This window comes from Poromitra crassiceps (genome assembly GCF_964638095.1).
Source record: "Poromitra crassiceps genome assembly, chromosome: 1".
NCBI lineage: Eukaryota > Metazoa > Chordata > Actinopteri > Beryciformes > Melamphaidae > Poromitra > Poromitra crassiceps.
Window position 1 is genome coordinate 16,612,336 of NC_139623.1, and position 23,031 is coordinate 16,635,366.

General features: G+C 44.2%; 2 protein-coding genes across 2 annotated transcripts in view; one reads left to right on the forward strand and one right to left on the reverse strand.

Annotated features, from left to right (window-relative positions):
• clcn1b (chloride channel, voltage-sensitive 1b) overlaps window positions 1–4,077 on the forward strand; it is a 45,617-nt gene extending 41,540 nt beyond the window's left edge. Inside the window, exons 16-23 of the mRNA XM_083640055.1 lie at window positions 420–553; window positions 640–821; window positions 953–1,034; window positions 1,128–1,210; window positions 1,589–1,633; window positions 1,786–1,890; window positions 2,720–2,806; window positions 3,089–4,077. Of these exons, the coding sequence (XP_083496181.1) occupies window positions 420–553; window positions 640–821; window positions 953–1,034; window positions 1,128–1,210; window positions 1,589–1,633; window positions 1,786–1,890; window positions 2,720–2,806; window positions 3,089–3,538 (1,168 nt within the window). The 3' untranslated portion in view covers window positions 3,539–4,077. The remainder of the gene's footprint in view (window positions 1–419; window positions 554–639; window positions 822–952; window positions 1,035–1,127; window positions 1,211–1,588; window positions 1,634–1,785; window positions 1,891–2,719; window positions 2,807–3,088) is intronic.
• Window positions 4,078–12,135: 8,058 nt separating this feature from the next.
• The window catches only part of fam131bb (family with sequence similarity 131 member Bb), a gene marked incomplete at its 3' end in the record, with an annotated part of 10,960 nt that continues 64 nt past the window's right edge, over window positions 12,136–23,031 (reverse strand). The window contains exons 1-5 of the mRNA XM_083646091.1: window positions 22,993–23,031; window positions 20,335–20,559; window positions 20,030–20,170; window positions 16,058–16,371; window positions 12,136–12,414 (exon numbers count right to left, since the gene is read on the reverse strand). The exon at window positions 22,993–23,031 is cut by the window's right edge and continues 64 nt beyond it. Of these exons, the coding sequence (XP_083502217.1) occupies window positions 12,136–12,414; window positions 16,058–16,371; window positions 20,030–20,170; window positions 20,335–20,559; window positions 22,993–23,031 (998 nt within the window). The remainder of the gene's footprint in view (window positions 12,415–16,057; window positions 16,372–20,029; window positions 20,171–20,334; window positions 20,560–22,992) is intronic.

Sequence of the window (23,031 nt, forward strand, 5' to 3'; positions counted from 1 at the left end):
AGTCTCTTCATTTTGATCTCAAAGTGCACCAGCTTGATCCATTTTTACTTGAAACTGTACAAAATTTTCTTCCGGGGGGGCATGCCCCGGCTGAGCCCACCCAAAGGTGTGATGCTAAAACCGCCCCTGGTTATGTCCATCTGAAACAGGTTGCAATTTTTGTTCCGGCCGGCGAATCAAGCAGTGACGTCAACCTTATGCAGTAAATAAAAGAGCGGGGGAGGCTCGCTGACTCGGAGAAGCCTAGCGTGGCTCAGAGCTGTTCAGGAAATGCAGTTTTCTTTCCAGGCTAACAGTACCGCTTTTCTCCACAGGCGCCGCTACAATCAGCACAAAATGAAAATTACCCATAGCTGCATTAATGTGCTAATAATAGTGTCAGTATTCACATTATTTAAAAAAAATCTCTACATCCCCAGCAAGTATAACATATTTGTGGAAGACATCATGGTGCGCAAGGTGAAGTTCTTGTCTTCTCACTCCACGTATCGGGAACTGAACCACCTGCTAGAGACCACCACCCTCAAAACCATCCCTCTAGTGGACTCTAAAGGTAGGACGACCTACTTCCTTGGCAGAGGTTATACTGGCTCTGTTTTGCCCTACATAAGCTTATTATTAACTCTCCCTTCTCCCCAGAATCCATGATTCTTTTGGGCTCCATCGAGAGGACAGAGCTCCAAGCTCTCTCTGATTGGTGGCTCTCAGCAGAGAGGCGGGTCTTTGAAAAAGGTCAGAGTTCACCGGGCGAGGGCACCAAGGTCAGCTGGGAGTCGTTCACCTTTGTGGATGAGGAGGGAGGAGAGGAGAGCACTGACAAGGTGGGGGGGAAGGACAGCCAGCTAATTTATTTGGCTGGCTGGCTGGCTCATAGATGGATATTATTTCTGAGTGGCTACTTAATTACCGTAGTTCTATAATTTATGATCTACAAACTATTATTTGCCCCCAGACCACTCCAGTGCAGGATGAATGTAACGGGCCCATCCCATCCCCCAAACCTCAGGAGCCCTCCACCAATCACACTGGCTCAGGTGACATGACATTTTCACTTCAGATAAAGACATTTTTTGCATTCAAATGTCACTTCTTTTCACCTCTTACCATTTTCCATACCGCATCCTCAGACAAGCGCAAGCTGCCGTCTGTCAGGCGGACTCTTCAGAGACTCTTCTCCTCCTCCTCTTCCTCAGGCCAGCCCGAACCTCAGGTAGGCCGCTGTCTCATATCCAAGATCAACCTTCCATACTCTTTATTCTCTACTTTATCTCTAAAGCGCAAAGGCTCAGCACGTCGCACTGATCTGCTATCAGGTTGGCAGTGACAGCTGAGACAGGAGCATCACTCCACCAGGGAAGCTTAAGCCCCTCTCATTGGCAGAGAGCATGACATGATGCACGATATGGCAGTTATCCTGCAGCTGACATATTCTACAATCATAAAACCACCAGGGGGCACCTTGCTGTCATTTAGCAGGACTGTATAGCTGATGAAACTGCCTCACTCTGTCTTTCTGTCTGTCTGTCTCTATCCCTGCATCTCCCTGTTTGCCTTCCTCTCTTTCCATCTTCTCTCTCTCTTTCCCCAGGAAGCCACACCTCCTCCATTGACCGACACCATGACACCAGATGAGGTACTGTACCGTATTGATTCAGTATCCACATAACCAACAATGAGACAATCAAACCATCCCTAATCAATGATTAGTAACTCTTTACGTTGTGAGTCCATCTCTCTCTCTCTCTCTCTCTCTCTGCGTCTCTGCCTTGTGATTGGCTGATGCAGATCAAAGCCTGGGAAGAGGTGGAGCTGGATAAACCAATCGATATGGAGCAGATACGCATAGATCCCTCCCCGTTTCAGCTGGTGGAAAGAACTTCTCTACACAAGGTGACAACGGCAACACGTGGCTGACTCAGTCATCACACTCAAAGGCCATGCACACCATGCACACCACATTGATAATGCAATAATAATAAGTCACACACCAATTCATATTTTCTTATAGAAGATTTTGAACGAAGAGAGCAAAGTACACTATGCTGTGATTCATGCTATGCCATGATGCAAGAAGATTCAATTTTCACTTGCAGAGAAATTGGCATGAGGAACAGGGCATTTTTAAATCAGTCATGTTTAGGTGTAATATGTGATAGCTATGCAGACATATTACTATCACAGTACAATGCATTTAACTAGAGCCCGACCGATACAGGATTTTTGGGGCCGATACCAATATTGGGGAGCAAAAAAAATCCAATATTGATATATCGGCCAATATTTTTATACAGAATTTCTTTTGCAATGATCCCTCAAATATCAAACACTTGACAAAGATATGACTTGATGTGGCTTGATGTGAGAAATGTAATGTAGGTAGAATATTTTACAGTTTAACAATAAACTGTATTGTCCAAAATTACATCAGTGCACTGAATCAGTGAGCTTCACTGGGAATTTAATAATTATAAATAACTAGAAATAGAAAAACACAAATAGAACAAATAACGAGTTAAGAAAAAGGATAAAATATACACAACATGCTGTCTATAACTTAAAAAAATAAAACAAAAAATATCATAACATATTAAATAACATATCGGCCAATACCGATATATCGGTGATTGGCCAATATCGGCCGATAATTTTGGCCAACTAATATATCGGTCGGGCTCTACATTTAACACTGACTGGAACACTCTCGCTCTCTCTCCCTCAGACCCATACTCTGTTCTCTTTGCTGGGTCTCAGTGATGCCTATGTCACCAGTATTGGAAAGCTGGTGGGTGTCGTGGCGCTGAAAGAGGTGAGGTCACTCTATCTGCATCTCTGTGTCGCCTTTCTCAGCTTGATCTTGAAATGTGGCGTGACAGGGAGCTGTGGCGATCTCACAGCGTGGGCCGCAGTTCTGTGCGTCCGTCACGGTGTGCTGCATGCTTTATGCCGTGATTAATGCGCTTGTGCCATTAACGGCCCTCACAACTCATCTCCCTTGATGTTCCCTTTAATAATCCTACACTGTCCCTTTAACGCACCTTCAATTCCTTATAGCTCTCATAGATTTTACTCTCTCTCTCTCCTCCAACAGTTGCAGAAGGCCATAGAGGGCTCAACTCGCAGCGGGGTGAGGCTGCGTCCACCTCTGGCCAGCTTCAGAGATGCCAGTCGGAAAACCAAGAAGCACCAGCCTCCCCCGTCCACCCCCTCCTCCCCCACCCGGGACAGGGAGCTGTGGGGGGAGGGGAGCAGGAGGGAAGGAGAGTTGGCCAGGATGGAGTCCAAGGAGGATTCCCGAGGGAAGGCAGCCTCCTCCCCCAGAGGAGCCCCTGGCTGTGACTCTGCCCCCCCCTCTCCCGGCGACAGCACCGACAGCGATGCGCCCACACCAGGAGCCGAGGGCCCCGCACAGGACCCCGAGTCCCCCTCCACGTCCTCCCCTACCTCGCCTTCACCGCCCGCGTCGCCCCCCACCCCTGTCCTCACGCTGTCTTCCCTGCAGGAGGAGCGGGAGAGCGAGGAGTCAGACGAGCCTATTTAGGACGACCAGGGTTTTAAGAGGAAAATACTTGGACCCTCTTTTGGTTTCGCTACTCTCGCCCGGTGATGGCACAGCTAGGTGCTTCCTGGGTGGAGGGGTGCCGCTTGGGCCCGTCTGAGGCCCTCACAGACATTCAGCTTTCAGTGAGCAGGACAAGCCACCACGCACAACGCTCCTGAAGCTACAGTAGTGCAGAAAGGATTTTTTTCTACTCTTACAACAGCCTCATTTTTCACTCTCAATTTCTCAGGTGCCTTCCTGTGTCTTTTGAACTGCAGACAGATAAACATGTCCACCCCTACATATCAGTGCTGTTCATCCATATCTTGGAAATGTTGAATGTCTGGAAATATATGTAGCTGTACATTATTATGTATCATTATCAATGTCTGTTCATTTCTTCTAGCGCCTTCAAGGCAAAGTATCTGACAGCAATGAATTGTTTGATAAAGACATAATATTGATGAAGACTTAATTAATTTGACCTAGGTCATGCTGATCATGCATTTTAAGTTTACTGATTGAGATCAATTTGAAATTATATAGTATGACATTTATCATATTTGATGTATAGTAAATATTCAAATCACTCATAACAATCTGTATTTTTTTAATAATAAATATTTCAATTTGTCCACTGTCCAAATTGAATTGAATACAGTGAGGTTCATTGTAACTATATAACAGAACATCTTTGAATACAATTATTCATATCGCCATATCAGCAGGTTGCTCCCGCTTGATAGCAGTCAAACTATAAGAGGCAATCGTCTTGAAGCAGGAACATAGAACCACTTTGTGCTGGGAACCGTCAACAGTGTATTTTACGCTCCGTTTCCTACGTGAGCTTGGAGAAATAAGCACTGATCCCAGTGGGGGAGGCTTTTCTCTCAGAATTTATTTGAGATTAACATTCTCCTGGCATTAACCTGCTTGACAATGATGGCACAGGAAGGTTTTTGGAGAAACAGAACAGGCTGGATTGCATTGCTGCCAGTTTGTGTTGTAGCCAGTTCCTTGGTGATTGCCATGTTTGGTCTGACAACCACAAATGAGTTGGCTGGAAACTCTCCGGCTGCCACCAGACACGGCTAAAGACATATCGCATGTGTTAAGGGCTCTGGAGAATTTCATTGTTTACACTGTGCAAAGATATCCAGACATAGGCACAAGATAGTCCATTTGTTGGTTTGTTTATTTGCTCTTTCTCCACTGGAGGCAGCGGTAAAGGACCAGAGGGGTGTAGGAGGTTGTCGTGCAGGAAAAAGAGGGGAAAGGAAGAGAGAGGACGAAACAGAGAGAGAGAGAGAAACAGTTGTTGACAGAAGAAGAGAGAGGGGAACCATGGAAGAACCATCCTGTCACAACCTTCCAACAAGCATGCATAGGTATGAGTGTTACGAGTGGTCACTGGTATCGCCAGTTACACGACCTCATTTCAAACAAATTAAATCGATCCAATTTTATACAGTTTTACACAAGCCATCCGATTGTATACAGTGTTTCATATAGTATTTACTTTAGACTCTAGACATTTCCAATTTAATTGATCATATATTTATGTTACATCTGATTGCCTCAAATCCCTTTTGGTCGATGTGTAAGATTCTTCTGGCATTTTTTTTTCAGGCAGTGATTCTTCCAACAAGACAGCAGACAACTACACTGACAGACAGACAGACAGATAGACAGATAGACACAGATAGACACAGATAGACACAGATATACAGATACAAACAGAAACAGAGAAACACAGGGAGAAAGGCAGAAGACCAGAAGCAGAGTGGGCATCATGCCTGCAGACAAGTTGACTCTTGAAAGATGGCAGTAGACTTATACAAAATAAATCAGTCGGTCAACAAAGACATGATCAGTAAAACCGTAACATCCACAGAAATATTTGGCTTCTTGTTATTAGTTTATTCATTCATTGAGATCTTGATCATAAAAAAGCAATAAAATGACCCGAATTGAAGCAGTGTCTTTCCTGGTTCCATCAAGTCCATGTGTGTTTCCTCTCTACACGCATCTCTCTTTTAAGCAAACCGTCGTTGAGGCAATCTCAGAATTCTATGCTCAAATCAGCCAAATAAGCATAGCAGTTGTTACCACCAACAATGGTAAAATGATAGTCTTGCCACAACATCACATTTCGACTCCAACAACTCATAAAGTTAACAAGAGAAAGATACTGCTCCCAAAAGGGCTGGTACTTACATTAAATTATAGACTGTACAAGCTGTCATGTTATTCCTCCCCACCAAATAATTGTTCAATAAATAAATTAATATGTGCCATTGTGTAAAGACGTCCTGTTTGCCGTTTTGAGCCCTCTGACCTTGTTGTTGTGATCTGGCAGACTAACATTGTGAGGTGCAACAGCAGCCCAAAGAAGAATGACAACAATTCAGGAGGGATTATGAAAATAAAATGATGATGGATCTTGTATGAATGGTAGCTGCCGAGCTATCCGTCTCTAGTCTCTTAACAAGTCCAAATATCCCATGGTGATGATGCTGTCTGTCTGGGTGTAAAGGTGCTCCAAACAAAACTGAGAGCGCTTTACAGCCATGGCACACATTCTCACTTATACTGGAGGGGATTTCAACAATTCAGTAGAAAAATAAACATTGTCCCAACATTGCATAAAGAAGCGATCAATAAATAAATAAATTCAAGTCAATAAACCCTTGTTTGTTTTTTTACCTTAAAAGTTTCTCACACAATCATCAGAGTGAGCGGAGAATGTGCTCTCCAACAGAGAAAGAATGAAAATAGCTGTTTTTGTTGACGTACATGTAAGTTCGTCATTGAGTCATATCATACAGTTTCTCTTCATTCCATTTTGTTCTAACTCTCCTCCACTGGAAAACACACACACTCTTCCCCAGGAAAAGCCATGTTTACACAAACATCATTAGAATCACTAGCACACTCCAGGCAGCTGCATCACAGTCAATCACCATGAGCAGGAAGACACCGATCTATTCGGGTGTAGTGTTCAGTTCTACTCTTCTGTTCTATTCTATTCCCTGATTGAACTTCCCCGTGAGCCCCAGGCCAATGAGTTGCTTTATTTCCCACTGAAGCGTTCTCTCGCTAACGACCAGTGTTGGGGGTAACTCATTACAAAAGTAATATATTACATGTAATTACTTTTAGCAGTAACTCAGTAATATAACTTATTACCAATAGGATTTCAGTAATATTATATCAGTTACTTTGTCAAGTAACACAAGTTACAAATTGAGTTACTTTAAAAAAAATCAAAGCACATATTTAAATAAAGATACAATCATTTCCTAATCAAATTGTGTGATTTTATGCAAATAACCACTATAGATGACAATAACAAAGGAAAAGGATACGGTTTACACTGACTTCAAGACGGTTTAAATTCTTTTTCGGATGTTCCGGCGCGGCGATGTCATTCTGCTACTGCTGTTATGTTGGTGAAAGTAATGCAAAAAGTAGTGTAATAAGTAATCAGTTACTCTACACAGACAGTAATATTTTAAAGTAACTTATTACCTTCAAATGAAAGTAACTAGTAATAATGTTGTTATATGTAATATACTACATATTATGTAGTATATTACATTTTGAAAGTAACTTGCCCAACACTGGTAACGACCCGCCGATACCTCCTAGTTTGCGTGATCACTCTATTTACAACATAAACATTATTTTCTATCCGTTCTCTATTTGCCGTTGCGTGGTAATAGACGTCAAATAAAAAATGCAAGCCTAATTTGCGAGCTTGAGCACAATCCCAAAGCAAAGTGGGACTGAGAGGTGTAGAAAAATAAACAAATCATACTGTACTAGAACAGTTGTGACTGTGAGAGAGGCCATTTATATACTCAGACTATTTACATCTATATATGACAGGGCTGCCACTAGTCTGTTGGGACGCCAGTGTTTTGCCTGTCTATTGCTGGTTACAAATGTATGTGTGTGTGTGTGTGTGTGTGTGTAGTGGTGGTCTAGGTGAGCCAGCAGTGAATCTGTACCCATTTTCAACAGCTCCCTCCTCCGTTTTTGAAAGAACCCCTTGTGTGAAAAGCGTTTGATACTGTCCCATGTGTAGCATGAGGAGACATCAAAACAACGCACTGCACAAAAACAGCCTCAGATCATGTACTGCAATCGCTCTTCCAGTACATTCTATAGTGGGTTATCATCCTCAATTCATCACAACTACTATTATGATAAAGCAGCTGAGGGTTCACGGTTTTGGTTGTCGGTGGTGCTAAAAGCTTTCAGAATGGGAACCGACCGGGTAACTAGGGTTGGGTACCGAAATCGGTACTTTTAAGGGTACCAACCGAATTACATCGGTACTACTGAGTACCGATTCAAGTCAAATCTAGCTGTACCAAATTTTGGTATCTGCTGTGTGTAAAATGTTCTAAATAAATAACAATTGAAATTGATAAATTTGGACTTATTTTTTTACAACTGAAATTACATGGTTGTAATTATGGCGAGAGTAAAATCCCGAAAAAGTGTACCACTGGGTACCGGTACCAAATTCCAGGTACCGGAACCGGTACTGGTATCGGTTCAAATGTGAACGGTACCCAACCCTACGGGTAACTTGGAACAGTCCAAAGGCAACCTCTGATCTATTGGATTGCATCAGTGCAAAGAGATTCACTTATACAGCTCTGTCTTCTCCGTCATTCACGCCGCAAAAAACAGACTTGCCAGTCAAGCCCACCGCAGGCCCACCGCAGCCAAGCCCAGGATACTATGGTTCAGTGCAAAGTCTATACAGTGCTGTATAGTACAGGTACTCCATAGTACTCTGAAGAAACATGCATACAGAAAGACAGAGGAGGAAGCACACTATCTTACAGTACAATCCTTATCTGTGCAGTGCTGTGTGTGCAGTCAACAGGACGGGCTTGTCCCTGCTTTGTGCCCTGGGCATCCCGGTGCCACAGCCTTGTAGAATCATGTATCTTATTGGGGTTCACGGCATTTCACTGAAATGCTGCTATTTCCATGTGTGGTTTAGTACGTCTGGTATGATCTGGTCTTGCATCGCATCATGGGAGTATCTTTGTTTGAGCCTACCTTAATTACTTTTATTATGTGAAATCTTTTGGGTTGCCATTGTGAAGATTATACTAAAGTCTGTGTGAGTGATGCTGCTCTTCAATGTAAGGGGGAAATTAATTTGATTAAGCACTATCTAATATGTCGAGTAATAGCTGTAAACAGAGTAGTTCTCCCATTGGGAAACTGATTTGTTATATCTTATCATACACGTATACATAGATTTTTGTCTTGTTCTTTTTCCGCTTTATTAGAAAATTATTGTTATCATTATAATGTTTTCTTATGATAGATTTTCATTATCATTATAAGACAATGACAGGGTCGAGTTGCTTGTCTTTGTAAAAAGCATGCATGTTTCCATTCCCCTCCTCTTGGTCTCCATGTGGTTTCATTTCCCTGATGCAAACGTCACGGTCAGTTGGTCCTCCTCCTTCTGCTCAGTCCCGCCCTTTCTTCTGTTTCTCCATCCTCACTCCATTCCTCTCCTCCTTTACCTTTGCGATATAAGGCTTACAAAGAAATGGGTGTCCTCAGTTGCATCAGCTCGTGTCTCACTGCGAGTCAAAATATCTCCCTCATTTCTCACCAGTCTCAAGAATTCAATCTCGCAACCAAAAAATGGTGTTGTCGATACCTGAAAAGGAACAGATTACTAGATATATATTGTATTATTATGCCCATTCCTTCCTGACTCCGTGGTCAGTCTGTAAGGAGTCTCGTGACAGCTGGGTACTCAGTTGGCGGCCATGGAAGCCGCTGACCCCCCCTGCTCCTCCTCTTCCTTCTCCTGTAGTGTCTGAACAAAGCCGGAGGTGACATCAGACGCCTTCCGCTCTGTGATTGGCTCTGCCGGCGGTTGCCCCGGACTGCTGCCCCCGGAGGCGTCCCCCTGTTGCCTGGGCGGAGTCAAGGTGGCTGACTCCATGCACAGCGTCAACTCGTCCTCCTGATCGGGACAGACAGGGCGAAACACACACACAGCAGGTTCGGTTGACTTCTGTTACTTTACTGTAGCTGTTGAGAAACAGCTTTACATTACAAATTGATAATCAGTATTGGGTAAGCTACTTAGGAAGAGCAATACGTTACTGTTTACTTATTACTCCTTAAAAAAATAATATTACATTATGTATTACTACTTGGTATCCAAAGTAATTACTGTAGTTATTATGTAGTCATTACTATATTACTTTCGCTCCCCCCCCCCCCACCACCCCACACACACACTTCCGAAAAAGTGACGTACAACCTGTTTAGCCAGCTCCTTCTAGAACTGAATCCACTTTATGAGAACAATAATTAACCTTACAGGAGGAGTCAACAATCAGCCAAACTGCATACTTTCTATGTATTTGCCTATTCATAGTATTCGCATGATGTCACAAGCATTTTCCTACCAATATGGCACTATAATACACGCAGCTCATTGGCTGTTTGTGTCACTTGATTGTAATCACCTGTTAATTGATTACAATCACTTGTTATTTTCCTACCAAGATGGCCGTGTGGTGATGTAACAGAATACTACGGATAGGATAAAAAACAAATTGCGTTCTGGCAACGCAGTAGATTCGCATAGCCAGACCTATCTCCACACTTTGTTTTAGCACTGTGCCAGCATAGCCAGACCTATCTCCACACTTTGTTTTAGCACTGTGCCAGCATAGCCAGACCTATCTCCACACTTTGTTTTAGCACTGTGCCAGCATAGCCAGACCTATCTCCACACTTTGTTTTAGCAATGTGCCAGCATAGCCAGACCTATCTCCACACTTTGTTTTAGCACTGTGCCAGCATAGCCAGACCTATCTCCACACTTTGTTTTAGCACTGTGCCAGCATAGCCAGACCTATCTCCACACTTTGTTTTAGCACTGTGCCAGCATAGCCAGACCTATCTCCACACTTTGTTTTAGCACTGTGCCAGCATAGCCAGACCTATCTCCACACTTTGTTTCAGCACTGTGCCAGCATAGCCAGACCTATTCTCCACACTTTGTTTTAGCACTGTGCCAGCATAGCCAGACCTATCTCCACACTTTGTTTTAGCACTGTGCCTGCGCTGGAGAAATGAATGCAGTAACTTGGAGTTACCATACTTAGATTAGTAACTGTAATATTATTATGGAAGAAAAAAGGTCCAGAGTGCTCGAAAGCCCAAAACTGGTGTGGTGAAGGTGCTCTTGGATCACAAAGGTTCAAAAAGAAGAAAGGTCCAAGGCACTCTTCTGGCAGAAAGTAAAAAGCCTTTATTTACTTAGATGGCTATATCATTTTGAAAAGTTTAAAAACATAGCTAGTGCATGTTAAAAGAGCTGGGACATATCGCCAGGTCCTCATTGCCAGCCATGTTGTTTTCTAAGCTAGAGGAGCCTGGAACTTTGAAAGGTTTGAGTTTTGTTGTGAAAAACTCTGTCAGAAAGTTTTGAATGTACCAGATGTTTCTGTTCACACACCAATCTGTTTTAATCATTCTTTTTTGCCCTCTGGCTGTTGCAGGGAAGCCAGGCAGTGAATGTTTGCCCAGAATGATCTCGTTTTCTCTCCTTCACTGCACAGGTAGGATGATGCAATAGCCTCTGAATGTCACAGGCTCAAAACTGTCATGTTAGAAAAAACTGCCATGTTGTTATACTATGTACGGTAGAACAACTTATTTTTTCTGAGAGAGAGAGAGAACCGGCGAACTTTTTTTCAAGCAGTCATATTGTGTCAGACTGATGAGCAAGAGAGAGGGAGTGACGCAGAGAGAAGGGAAAGAGGAAAGGGCAGAGGAACGCTCCGTGCAACCAGCGCACTGAATAGGCCTGCTTTTCAAAAAGCGCAAAGTGCTAAATTATCGCCAGGTGGGAAGATATCATTAGGCCGGTATTTAAGGCCGAAACGCCCATTCTCGCCCATTCTGGGACTGCGCCACGCCCATTTCACCTAAAGCGCATTTGGGGGCCTAAAGCCATGTTGATATCTTCCCGAGGCAGGCGCAAGGCACGTTTTTTTGCGTGTAAGGCCAGTTTTTGCGCCGAAGGCCTGTGGGAGAATAGGGCCCATGATCTCAGTTATACGTATGGAGAGACTCAGGTTCCAGAGGACAAATTCTTTAAGGAAATTTTTCGTTATTTGGGACCCGTTCCTGACCTATTTCGATCAGGCTAAAAGCGGTAATTGAGTTTCTTTTTTTTATCGTTTTGTAAGCACATTTTCTATGACTGGTAGCACCATTTTGTAACATTGTAATATCGAATGTATGTATATATGTTTTTTCTTTTCTTTTCTTTTTTCCTGCTCTTGTTTTGAAAAAGTAAAATAAAATATATATTTAAAAAAAAAGAGCTGGGACATGACCCACGCATAGCGGCACAAACAGCCTTCTTCAGGGTATGTAATATTATTATTTTTGGAAATTATAATCCCTTACACTACTAGTTACTGGGAAAGTAATAAGTTACTGTTCAACACTGGTAATAGCTTTACACCACAAATTGTTAATTTGCCATCTAAACATATTAAAGGTACTTCCGATGCCACCTGTGTTTATCTCACCTTGATCTCCTCCTCTTCCTCCTGCTGCTCCAGTAGCGGGGAGTGTTCCGTTCCCACCATCTCATCTCCGGAGGAAATGCCAAGGCTCGGCTGCTCCACCACTGCTGCCACACCCATATAGCCACCAGCCTCCACCTGATAGGCCTCCGTCTGCGCTGCATTCCACAGGTCAACCAATGGCGGGTGAGTGGGATGGACCAGGCTGTGGATGGTGCTGTTGGGCGTGGCTTGCAAAGAGTGATTGGCACTGTGCAGCCTGTGCTCCAGGGACTAGAAAGATAAGGGAGGAGAGCCCATGATGAGGAGAAGCAAGGTGTGAGGAGTTTAGACTGAGAGCTGAGAGCTGGAGTGTGTGGAGATCTGTCACTCATTACCTGGTTCTCCAGCTAGACTAGAGGTCACACAACATCAAGCAATATTTAACAAAATATGTGAAGCTTGGTGTCGACTGATAGCGAAATACAATATGTGAAACTCGCTGACTATGCCATTGAACAATACTGCTTTCCTGTGTACACAGGAGGTGACAAGGCAGATCTTTTTGATGTAGCTAGATTATCATTCGATCCTGGCTGCAACTTGTAGTGTTAAACCTGCAACATATGTTTTTTTATCTGAAATATATTGTACAGATTGTTTGGACACAAACTGGAAACAAACAGTAGACACGCCACTGTCTGTGGCGTGTCTACTGCTTTATTGCTTGTTGCCTCTTGTTTTTGTTTTTTTTGTTTGTTTTTTTTGCACTATGTTGTAACGGAGTCTACAGCACAAGAATTTCACACGTGATACTTGTACTACGGAGTGACAATAAAAATCTTGAATCTTGAATCTTGAACTCTCTAGTCCAAACTTCTGATTTGACGCACCCTCCAGACTCTGAACAAGTGCACGAACATTTTTAAGGTGCTCAGGGACAATGAATTATTGACATGAGTGGCTTAGAGCAAGTAAATATACACAAGTACACGGGGCAGTGGTGGCCCAACGGTTAGAGAAGCGAGCTTGTGACCGGAAGGTCGTCGGTTCAATCCCCAGGACCGGCAGGATAAATCTGGGTGGGGAAAGTGAAAAGGCAGCGCTTGCCCCTCCCTCATTACCACCACTGAGGTGCCCTTGAGCAAGGCCCTTAACCCCAACTGCTCCCGTGGAGCTGATCAGTGGCCAGCAGATCAGACTGTGGTTGTACTGGTCAGCTTCCAGGTATGAATGTGTGTGTGAATGTGAACAGGGCACTCCTGAAAAAGAGAGCATTGCTCTCAGTGAGACTCCCCTTGTATAAATAAAGAAAATAAAAAATAAAAAAGTAAATATACACACACTCTCGGGTCATCTCTGCTTTCTACCAAGCTTTGGGGGGAGTTGAACTCACTATTATGCACCACAGACACAGTTCAAGCCCATATAAGAATTTCATAGAAATACTATAGGAATACTATAGGAATCTAAGGAGTACCATATAAATATTATAGGAATACTATAAGGATATTATAGGAATACTGCATGAATATTATAGGAATACTATATGATTATGAATATTATACGTACGTGTGTGTACTGCATCCAGCCGCCCCCTAGCAGCACAGAGACTGTATAACGTCACCCACTGGTTCTTGGACTCCTGTTTTGTAGCCTCGAGATTGGCATTTTCTTTGTCATTTGCAGCCACAAGTGAAATTTGGAAAAGAAGAGCAGCAGTACCGGTAGTTGCTTTATCATCTATTTTACTCTAAATGGGACCATACTTTTACGAAATGATCATCATGTGTTATTGAAGAAGACTTGAAACTAGCAATTGAGAACATAATTAGGAAAGTGTTTACTGAGGCCATAAATCAAGTGGGTCATTTTCCCATTGACTGCAATACAATTATCAGACTTCTTTCTGCAGCCATTGGAGTCGCCCCCTGCAGGCCATTCGAAAGAATGCAGGTTTAAGATACTTCCGCATTGGCTTCATTTTTTTAACGAACAGAGCTACCACCTTTAAGTCAACATTACAGTGTTGAGTCCCCATTCATTGTCAATGCTGCCCCCTAGCGGGAGAAAGTAAATGTTACAGTGTGACTAACGAACGCACAAATGAACGGGCCGACCGACCAACCGAAACTGATCCAGATTGGGCATTCCTTTGTTATTAGGAACTAGGAATATCCCTGTTGAGTGATGTCACACCTGAGTTGAGCGCGTTCCATTAAAACAGTCAGGAAACCAACCAGGGTTAATTACCTCTAGCAAGCCTAGACATTGTTAGCAATAACAGTTGATAACAACTCATTTCACAGTATTTTGTGCATACAAACACTGTTGCAACATGTCCAGAGATAGAAGTGAGACAGTATTGTGTGTATGACTGATTGAATGAGACACAAACAAAACAGAAGTGCTAATAAACAGTATTTACTACATATTATGCTACAGAAGATCAGAATTGTAATGTCAGTCTGAGAGGATGTCTTTAATATTTAGAGTATCATCCTTTCCCTCACTGATAGTATTACGAGTATTGTTATTGTAGTACTGGGGTTTGGCACTAGGAGTACTGTATGGTGAATACTGACAATTAAACTTACAGGGTAAAGGTGACCTGATTTATATATAATTATGCCATGATTCAAAGATGGACATTGAGAAGGGTCGCACTGACACCGATTGACACGCCGACAAACGGACTGCAAGGCGATGCAAGACTCTTCACACTGGCTGTGTGAAGAGACATTTAATATGTCAGAGGGCACAATGTCCCATGCTTTTTGGTTCTGCCCTTCACTATCTGGATTCTGGGCCAAAATATTTGATTTGTACTCTAAGGCCTACAAAATAACCCTACAGCCGGGGGCGGAACTCGCCATCTTCGGCTGCTCTGAATCTTCTCTGCTCCTCCCTACAACTGTGCAACAGTCTCTGACACAGGGTACGACTGTCACCAAGAAACTCATTCTGAAGGAATGGAAATCCCCCTCTCCACCTTCTTTTCAGCTGTGGCTGACGGACATTTCTGAGGTTAAAAGCGACAAGTGACTCGCCCAGCTGATTTCTCATGGACCCCTTGCATGGGATGCCACGCACAACAGCTCTTACAAGCACATAAGCAACTCACGCGGCTGGTAGCACCATGTTGTAATATAAAATAATAACTCACGCGGCTGGTAGTACCACGTTGTAATATTAGAATGTCGATATGTACAGTATGCCTTTTCCTGTGCCTGAGCTTGTTCGTTTTTCTTTTTTGCAAGTGGACAGTATCTGTAGCTACAACTAGTGGCTAGCTCGAAGCTAGCTAATGGAAGCAGACTACATAGAATACTGGACCACCTACACGCAACTATCGCTTCTTAAGATGGGATTCCAAGACATCTATTGAATGAAAACCAGCACAGCAACATCTGGGCCGGTCCAATCGAAGACGCCAAACCGCAGACCTGCAGTTGCCAGCTTACTGCGCTAAGGGGTCCGGGCCATGTAGTGGGGAAGGCAATAAAATCATGAGTTAATAAACTGTAATCTTTACCCCTCCCCGACAGAGATAACTTGCATACACATGTTAGTAAGTCTCAAAATCAAGTCAATACACTAGGGATAGAGATGTAATGTCAAGGGGGCTGGGAGCTAACGGTAGGGAGCTAGCATTGGCTGGCTACACCTAATGATAAGGTTAGGCATAACTTAATAAACAGTGCTGATCTGTCTCTCTTTGTTGAAAAACCAACCAACCAACCAACCAAACAAACAAAAACAATATAAACGTATGTGAGAAAAGAATATGCACACACTCTCACACCCAATCTAAATGCCATCTAGCATCTAATTGTGGCTAATCCTGTGTGTACATCCTCACAGATGTCCAGTCGTGCCCACAGACACACACTGAGCTGCTCCGTCCTCAGCACCTGTTCAGCCTGTGTGCAGTCACCTGTTGTTGTTGATACTGCAGGAGCTGCTGTTGCTGGTAGTGCTGGATCTGTTGGATCTGCTGCAGCTGCTGTAGTTGACTTTGCTGTTGCAGGTTGTACTGCTGTTGCTGCTGCTGCGACAAGTAGTGAGCTGCCGCCTGCCCGTCGTAGCCCTCAGTCCCAGCCATGACGTAGGAGCCAGCGGGGGGAGACGCCACACCGGAGGGCTCCTGGGTGATTGGCTCCCAGGCATCAGAGGAAGAGAGACAGTAGAGGCCCTGGGAGACATACGTGTGAGGCCACACCTCTGCTGAGGAGTGGTGCAATATCTGATCTGGAAAAGATGAAAAACACGGCAGCTGTTATTATTAGTGCTCATCAGGTTGGTAAGATTGATCATAAAAGTAAGAAGGTATGATCGATTTCAATAGCAAATAACAAAATAGAGACCATCTGGTGATGGGATCACACCAGCCGTGACGCCCGTGACATAAAACGAACGTGGGCCAGGGGCGTAAAGTGGGGCAGGCAATGCGGGCGGGCAGCCCCTTTGCTCGGATCACATCCATCTTGCAACTCGGCCTTCAGTTTGATGTCAACTACACACCTGTAAAGTTTCGTAACTGCATCTTGCACGGTTTTGGTGCTATTGTGTTTGCAAAAATCTGTCCGCAGACAGACAGACATAATTATAATTATAAACACCTGGAAAAGTACTCAAAACTGCTTCTGTGGTTGTTCCCACCACAATAGGTGTCTCCAGGACAACATTTTGGCATGATGACACACACACACACACACACACACACACACACACACACACACACACACACGATGACACACACACACACACACACACACGATGACACACACACACACAGACTCACAAGGTGAAAACAGTAGCAGCCCTGCTGTCATGGCTGCTAGATAGACTGGGAAAGGTACCATAGAAAATCTTGATACTAAGCTCATATTCCCATGATCTGCTCTTCCAGAACAAGTTCCTTTATTACTTAATTAATGAGGGATTTTGCTTGAACTAAGTCCAGACAAAACAATGTTGCTTTGGTAATATATTAAGGATTTAGTTGAGCTTAGACAGCTTCAATCTGTCTAAGATCTGGCATCTAATGACTACTGTAATAACTCATATATACAGTATATAGTTTATGTAAATATATATTTTGGCTTTGCTCTGGCCTGTCGAGCAGAAGAGGTTGGGGTTAACATGGAGTTCAATCAAAACTCCCAGCAGACACCAGCATAATAAGTTGCTGAACGTGTGTTGTATGTAGATGTACTGGATACAGCTGTGTACAAGGTCCGACAGCTTCATACTGGCACACCTTACACTAGCGATTCATCACTTGTGTCAAACATTATGATGCAGAGTGCAGACACAGCCCTGATTTGTGCTGCTCCCTCTTTCTCTCAAGAGGACGTCATAAATTGGGCCCAAGAGTAAACATAGCCAAGCATTTTCTCCCTGTGCTAAAGGTTTCTGGGCCCTATCTTGGTACAGCTGATATCCCCTATTTGCGCTTGCGCACCTGTTTGCGTGTGCCTTAAGGCAGGGAAGATAGCGGTCTGCCTTCTGCATTTGTCCAGGTGTTATGCCAAGTTTTGCACCCCCGCCCGGCAGCAGCTAAACACATCCCCACCTCACGGGAGCATATTGTAATGATTTATACAGAAATGTAACTGTTTAAAAGTGATATAATTGTCTGGGTAGACATGACCTCCCTGATTTCTAAGTTAAAACAGCCCCGAAATATGTTGGGGATGCAATTCTCGCCGGGGATGCGGAAACGTTCAAGACACAGGTGCAAATTAGAGCCATGCCAAAATCATCTGCGCCCCCAAAATGCCTGCGCAAACGGGATTTAGGTGGTCTTAAGTACCAGAATTATTCACAGCTGTGACCAGGCAATGCCTGGGCGTTACATCAATAAAAAACAATCGGATTCCCGTCTCGCAATCGCTGTTTGCACGAGGCATGCAATATGCTGTAATTCTCTCCATGTGTAATAGAGTGAACTCACTCGTGCCGAGGACAGAGAGAGATGGAGAGAGCTTATTGACAGATCGTCTGTGGTGCCAACGACCCTCCGGGTTATGAAGGTGAATAGCCTATGTCCATTGTCCAACAAGTTTTCTCAATTCATTTCCTTCTTTGCGATGTGATAAAAGTTTCTCAGTGAGTTATAGTTGATTGCCTCACTGAATGATCAATAATTACATTTTAATTGCTGCTAATACCCACTTTTAGCAGCAGAATTTGATGTCCTGGCGTGGCAAGGCTGTGCGTAATGACATATCCAAAAGGAATTTTACTCTGCACTGTGCTGCGCTGCAAGATTATGGTCCGCTCAAGCGCAACGGGGTATTTAGCGCGTAAGAGGTGCTTTTAAAAGCTCTTAGCGCAAAGTAATTGCATGCTGCTGACGATAGGATAATGCCATCTATTCACACATTTTTGCGCTGAAACGCCTAGTTCGGCATGTGGCACGCCTATGTCCAGTACAATTATAACAGGCATGCGCTTGTCCACGCCCTCAATTTGCATTGCACGCGGCGTTAAATGAGCGCAAACGCTAAATTACCGCTTTTGCGAAGATAGGGCCGTCTTTGACTTAAAAATCATTAGATCATTTGTTGCAAATTCTTTAAAGAAGCATCATACCCTTAAGGCAGGGGTGGACAACATTTTTTTCCTGAGAGCCATACTGACTTACATCAAGTAAGTGAAGGGCCACACATTGGAGATCATACCTGCCAACACTCTTGATTTTCACGGGGGTCTCCCTATTTTTAACCCTCTCTCCCGTTGTGATTGGTAATTTCTTGTTAATCTCCTGATATAAAAGTGATACAAATCCAATGACTGTAGCAGATGAGATTTACTAACATAGCCTTTTATTTAGTTTTTGGGGGTCGTTTTGTTTTTCTTTGAGTCCGGCCCTGGGGCCGCATTTTGCCCATGTGTGCTCTAGACTCTAGGCCCCAGGGCCGCAAGAAATGACTGTAGAACAGTTATCTCATGTGTAAGAAATGACTGTAGAACTGAATTTACTATTTGCTGTATACAGATGGACTCCCTGGGTGTACCTTCCAACAGGCCTTGTTGGAAAATGTGAAATGACTTCTCAGTTAACCCTCCAGCTGAGGAGAGGAGCTGTACTCATTACCAAGCAAAATGACACATGCAATGACATGCAATACTCTCCAGCTTGCCCTGCTTATTTATGCCTATGTTACGGTAAATGTAGAAAAATGGGAAATGTATAGAACAGAGCAGTACATCTGCAGACCGGGAAATGTGGATAGAAGCAGCCTGAGGACTGCAGCATGACACGAGGATGAAGTCAAGCAGGGTCGCATGATTCTGACGGACCACTCTCCTTTGACGGACCACTCTTCTTTGACACACTGCCCTCTGGTGGGGGCCAGCGTGCTTACTTGCTTTTTATTTATCCACATTTCCCGGTCTGTTGAAATGTACAGATTTAGCAGTCGGAAATCTATACATTTGCCTTTGTCTACATTTACTGTAACACCTGCTCTAATAGTAATGCTTGAGTGTGTTTACATGCAAACTAATAAACCAATCATTCTCGGATTTCTGGAGTTACCTGATTATTCAAGTGGTCAGTGGTCATAAAGCGATATGCTTAATCAGATAAAGGCCGTTGTCGAATTATGAGAAATCTGATAAACACACCTAGCTTTTTTGCAGCATCGTCAGTTTTATTCCGTGCATGGCCCAATCTCAATGACCACTCACTGACTTTGAGGCTAGTTGCCACTACTTACTAAAGTGCCTGTAAACGCAAAATTCAGATGATTGCCAGTTACCTGATTGTTCTCAGTTATCGGATTATTGTGTGCATGTGATGGTTTTAATGGTACAGTAGCTGGCCATGTATTCCATTATTATTCTTTATCAAAGTGTTTGTTTGCATTCACGTTTATGAGACTCTCCTCTCCTTTACCTCGGCTGCTGATGCTCTCCTGGTTGACCTCGCTGAGATGGGCCACACTGCCCTGGTTTGACCCCGACCGCAGGCTTTCTCCATCCATGGACGTCCAGGCCATGAGCGTTGCCTCAGAGATGGCAAACTGCTGCAGGATACCTGAGGTCAGAATTCAAGGACAGAATCATTGTCAGGCATGGTGCTTAATTGGCTGGATAACTGGCATCTTTCCCAGCAAGCGAGATGACCAGCAGGTAATTTTGCTGATGATGTTAACAGGCCCCCCGTGGAGCACCAAGGCCTCCACTGTGCGGCTCACTGACCTGCGGTAAAGCGAGCCTCCTTCTCTCCATCGCTCAGGTCACTGTAGGCATCGTTCTCCAGCCGTCGCTCCTTTTCCCGCTCCTGGGTGGTGATGCGGGCGGCGGGGATGCCCCCCGCACCCACCGTCTGCATACCCCAGTTCTGCCATTCAATCATGTGAGCCACGCGGCCCTGCGCCATGGCTGTGGGCTTTGTCACCCTTTCCTTCATGGAACGGCTCACCCCTACAGTGGACAGAGTCAAGGACGGAGTGAGTGAGGTTGATCCAAGGTGTGGCGTTAGGGAAAGGAGGCGGAGAGGGAATGGTGTGGCGTTAGGGAAAGGAGGCGGAGAGGGAATGGTGTGGCGTTAGGGAAAGGAGGCGGAGAGGGAATGGGAGGCGGAAGGATTTGATTTAAGGAAATGAAAGACGAGAGGGTGACGAGAGGTGATTTTGGAAGGGTTGACGAGGAGAGAGGAGGAAGACAGTCGACCATCAGGCATGTTGTTAGGAGATCACGTAGTGGGAATCCAGAGTAGATTAATAGGAAGAAAGTGAGAGGATAGAAACAAGACATGTGTTAATGTCAAGTGTGCAGAGCTGTCTGCTCGTGTCAGTATTCACAGAGCTGTGCAGGCCAGTGTAAATAGGCCTGGGTATCCAGTAGAGTCAGACTGATATATGGGTTTGGCAATATACAGCATCAGATCAATATTGGCCTTTTATTAGAAACTGGGTACAGGCCAGTCAGTATTGTCCACCTCAAACATGATGGGTGATACTTGTTTGTTTGATTACATATTCCTTGTATAATTGAACAATACTACACTGGTTGTCTATGGGAGTTTTGTTTTCTGATTCCCCCCCCATTTTCTCCCCAATTGTACTTGGCCAATTCCCCCTGCTGCCCCGCTCGCTGCCTCATCCCCTCTGCCAATCAGGGGAGAGCCGTAGACACACATGCTTCCTCGGATACATGTGCAGTTGCCAGCCGCTTCTTTTCACCTGACAGCGGGGAGCTTCACCAGCAGGACATAGCACGTGGGAGGATCACGCTATTCCCACCAAAATGCTGCCCCAAAAAGGCACCCCGACCGACCAGAGGAGGCGCTAGTGCAGCGACCAGGACACATACCCTCATTCTGGCTTCCAATCGTGCCTGTATGGATACCCGACCAAGCCGGAGGTAATACAGGGGCGCGAACCTGCAACCCTCATGTTGCTAGGCAGGGAATCTACCGCTACACTACCCGGACGCCTGTCTATGGGAGGTTCTTAACCGTAATTGATTTTAATCCATGAATGCATGGATATGAGTATATACATATTTACATTCTTATTCTTATGCTTATTCTTAGTAGTAGTAGTAGTAGTAGTAGCAGCAGCAGTATTTCCTGGGTTTCAATCATTGATGGTTTCAATGGAGAGTTTAATGTACCATTGTTACCACTGTTTCAGATGCTAAGGAAAACATCCTGGGGAAAACACTGAATAAACAGTTACTTTTTTTCTTCTTCTTGGCATGTAAATGGTTAAATTTAAAGATATTACACATTGCCAAGCCAACAAATACGCATGTTGGTCGACTGGTACTGTTCAGATGCCTGTCGCTAGATGAGGGGCCTCATGAACGTGGCTTACGAGAATAGTTAAATGACAAGGGTTGTGGAGGTGACACTCATGTATTTAATGAGAATGAGGCCCTGCCTTTACAGGCTACAGGGAGGAGGGGAGGGAAGGGATATGTCTAGTGTGTGATGGGGCACAATAGGTTAATTGGGGTGAGGTGGCTGTGTGGCATGAGTAATGAGAGGTTGGCATGTTGACATGATAGATTTCACACCTCTGCTAAGCTGCACTGGCTAAGCAGAAAACTCCACTCTTTCTGAATCTCTGCTGCCTCACTGAGAACTTAACACATGCAGACACTGCAAAATATACTTTTTTTTTTAAAGAAAGAAATAATGTCCTGCTATGAAGCTGATACTGGCTGATATTTGCATAATGGCTTTGCTTCATATTCATGTGACCATGACATGCTGGCACTAATACCCAAATCCCTGGTTTTCCCTGGTTATTGGATTCTCTCTGATGGTGGTGTATGGAGATGAAGTTTATGAATAAATTATAGGAATGCATCATAGGACAAATCAGTTCTACATCGCACAGTGCGACATTTGCACTCCATAGCACTGCACTGCAATTTCACTGCACTCAAAACTGTGCTGCACACAACAGCTGTATAAAAGCTACAACTGCACTAGACAAAAAGCACTTCACTCCATTGAACTCCGTTTACACAACACATCACACGGTTCAACACATCCATACTAACACTGTAATCAGAAGTGACAGGACACTCACGACACACAAAGGCTAATTTGACGCTGTTTCACAATCACTTTCACAAATAAAACTACAACTCCCACTCACCACTCACCTTTTCTTAAAGCAACAAGCTGTATGATGATGCACTGTGGGTAGTGTGTTTCTCAGGTTTGTGATTGGATTCATTGCTACTCCATCAATGACTCATAGGCAGCCATTGACGAACGCTATCGCTGTGTGGAGAGGAAGTGAAACAGGGGAACCCGTTCGGGTACCATGCTAACTCCAGCGCCCGCTGGGGCAGGAGCCAACATGGGGTCAGTTTACCAGTTACAGCACAAACACACACCTGACACACCTGTCAGAGACGACTTAGCCAGAGCCCCGA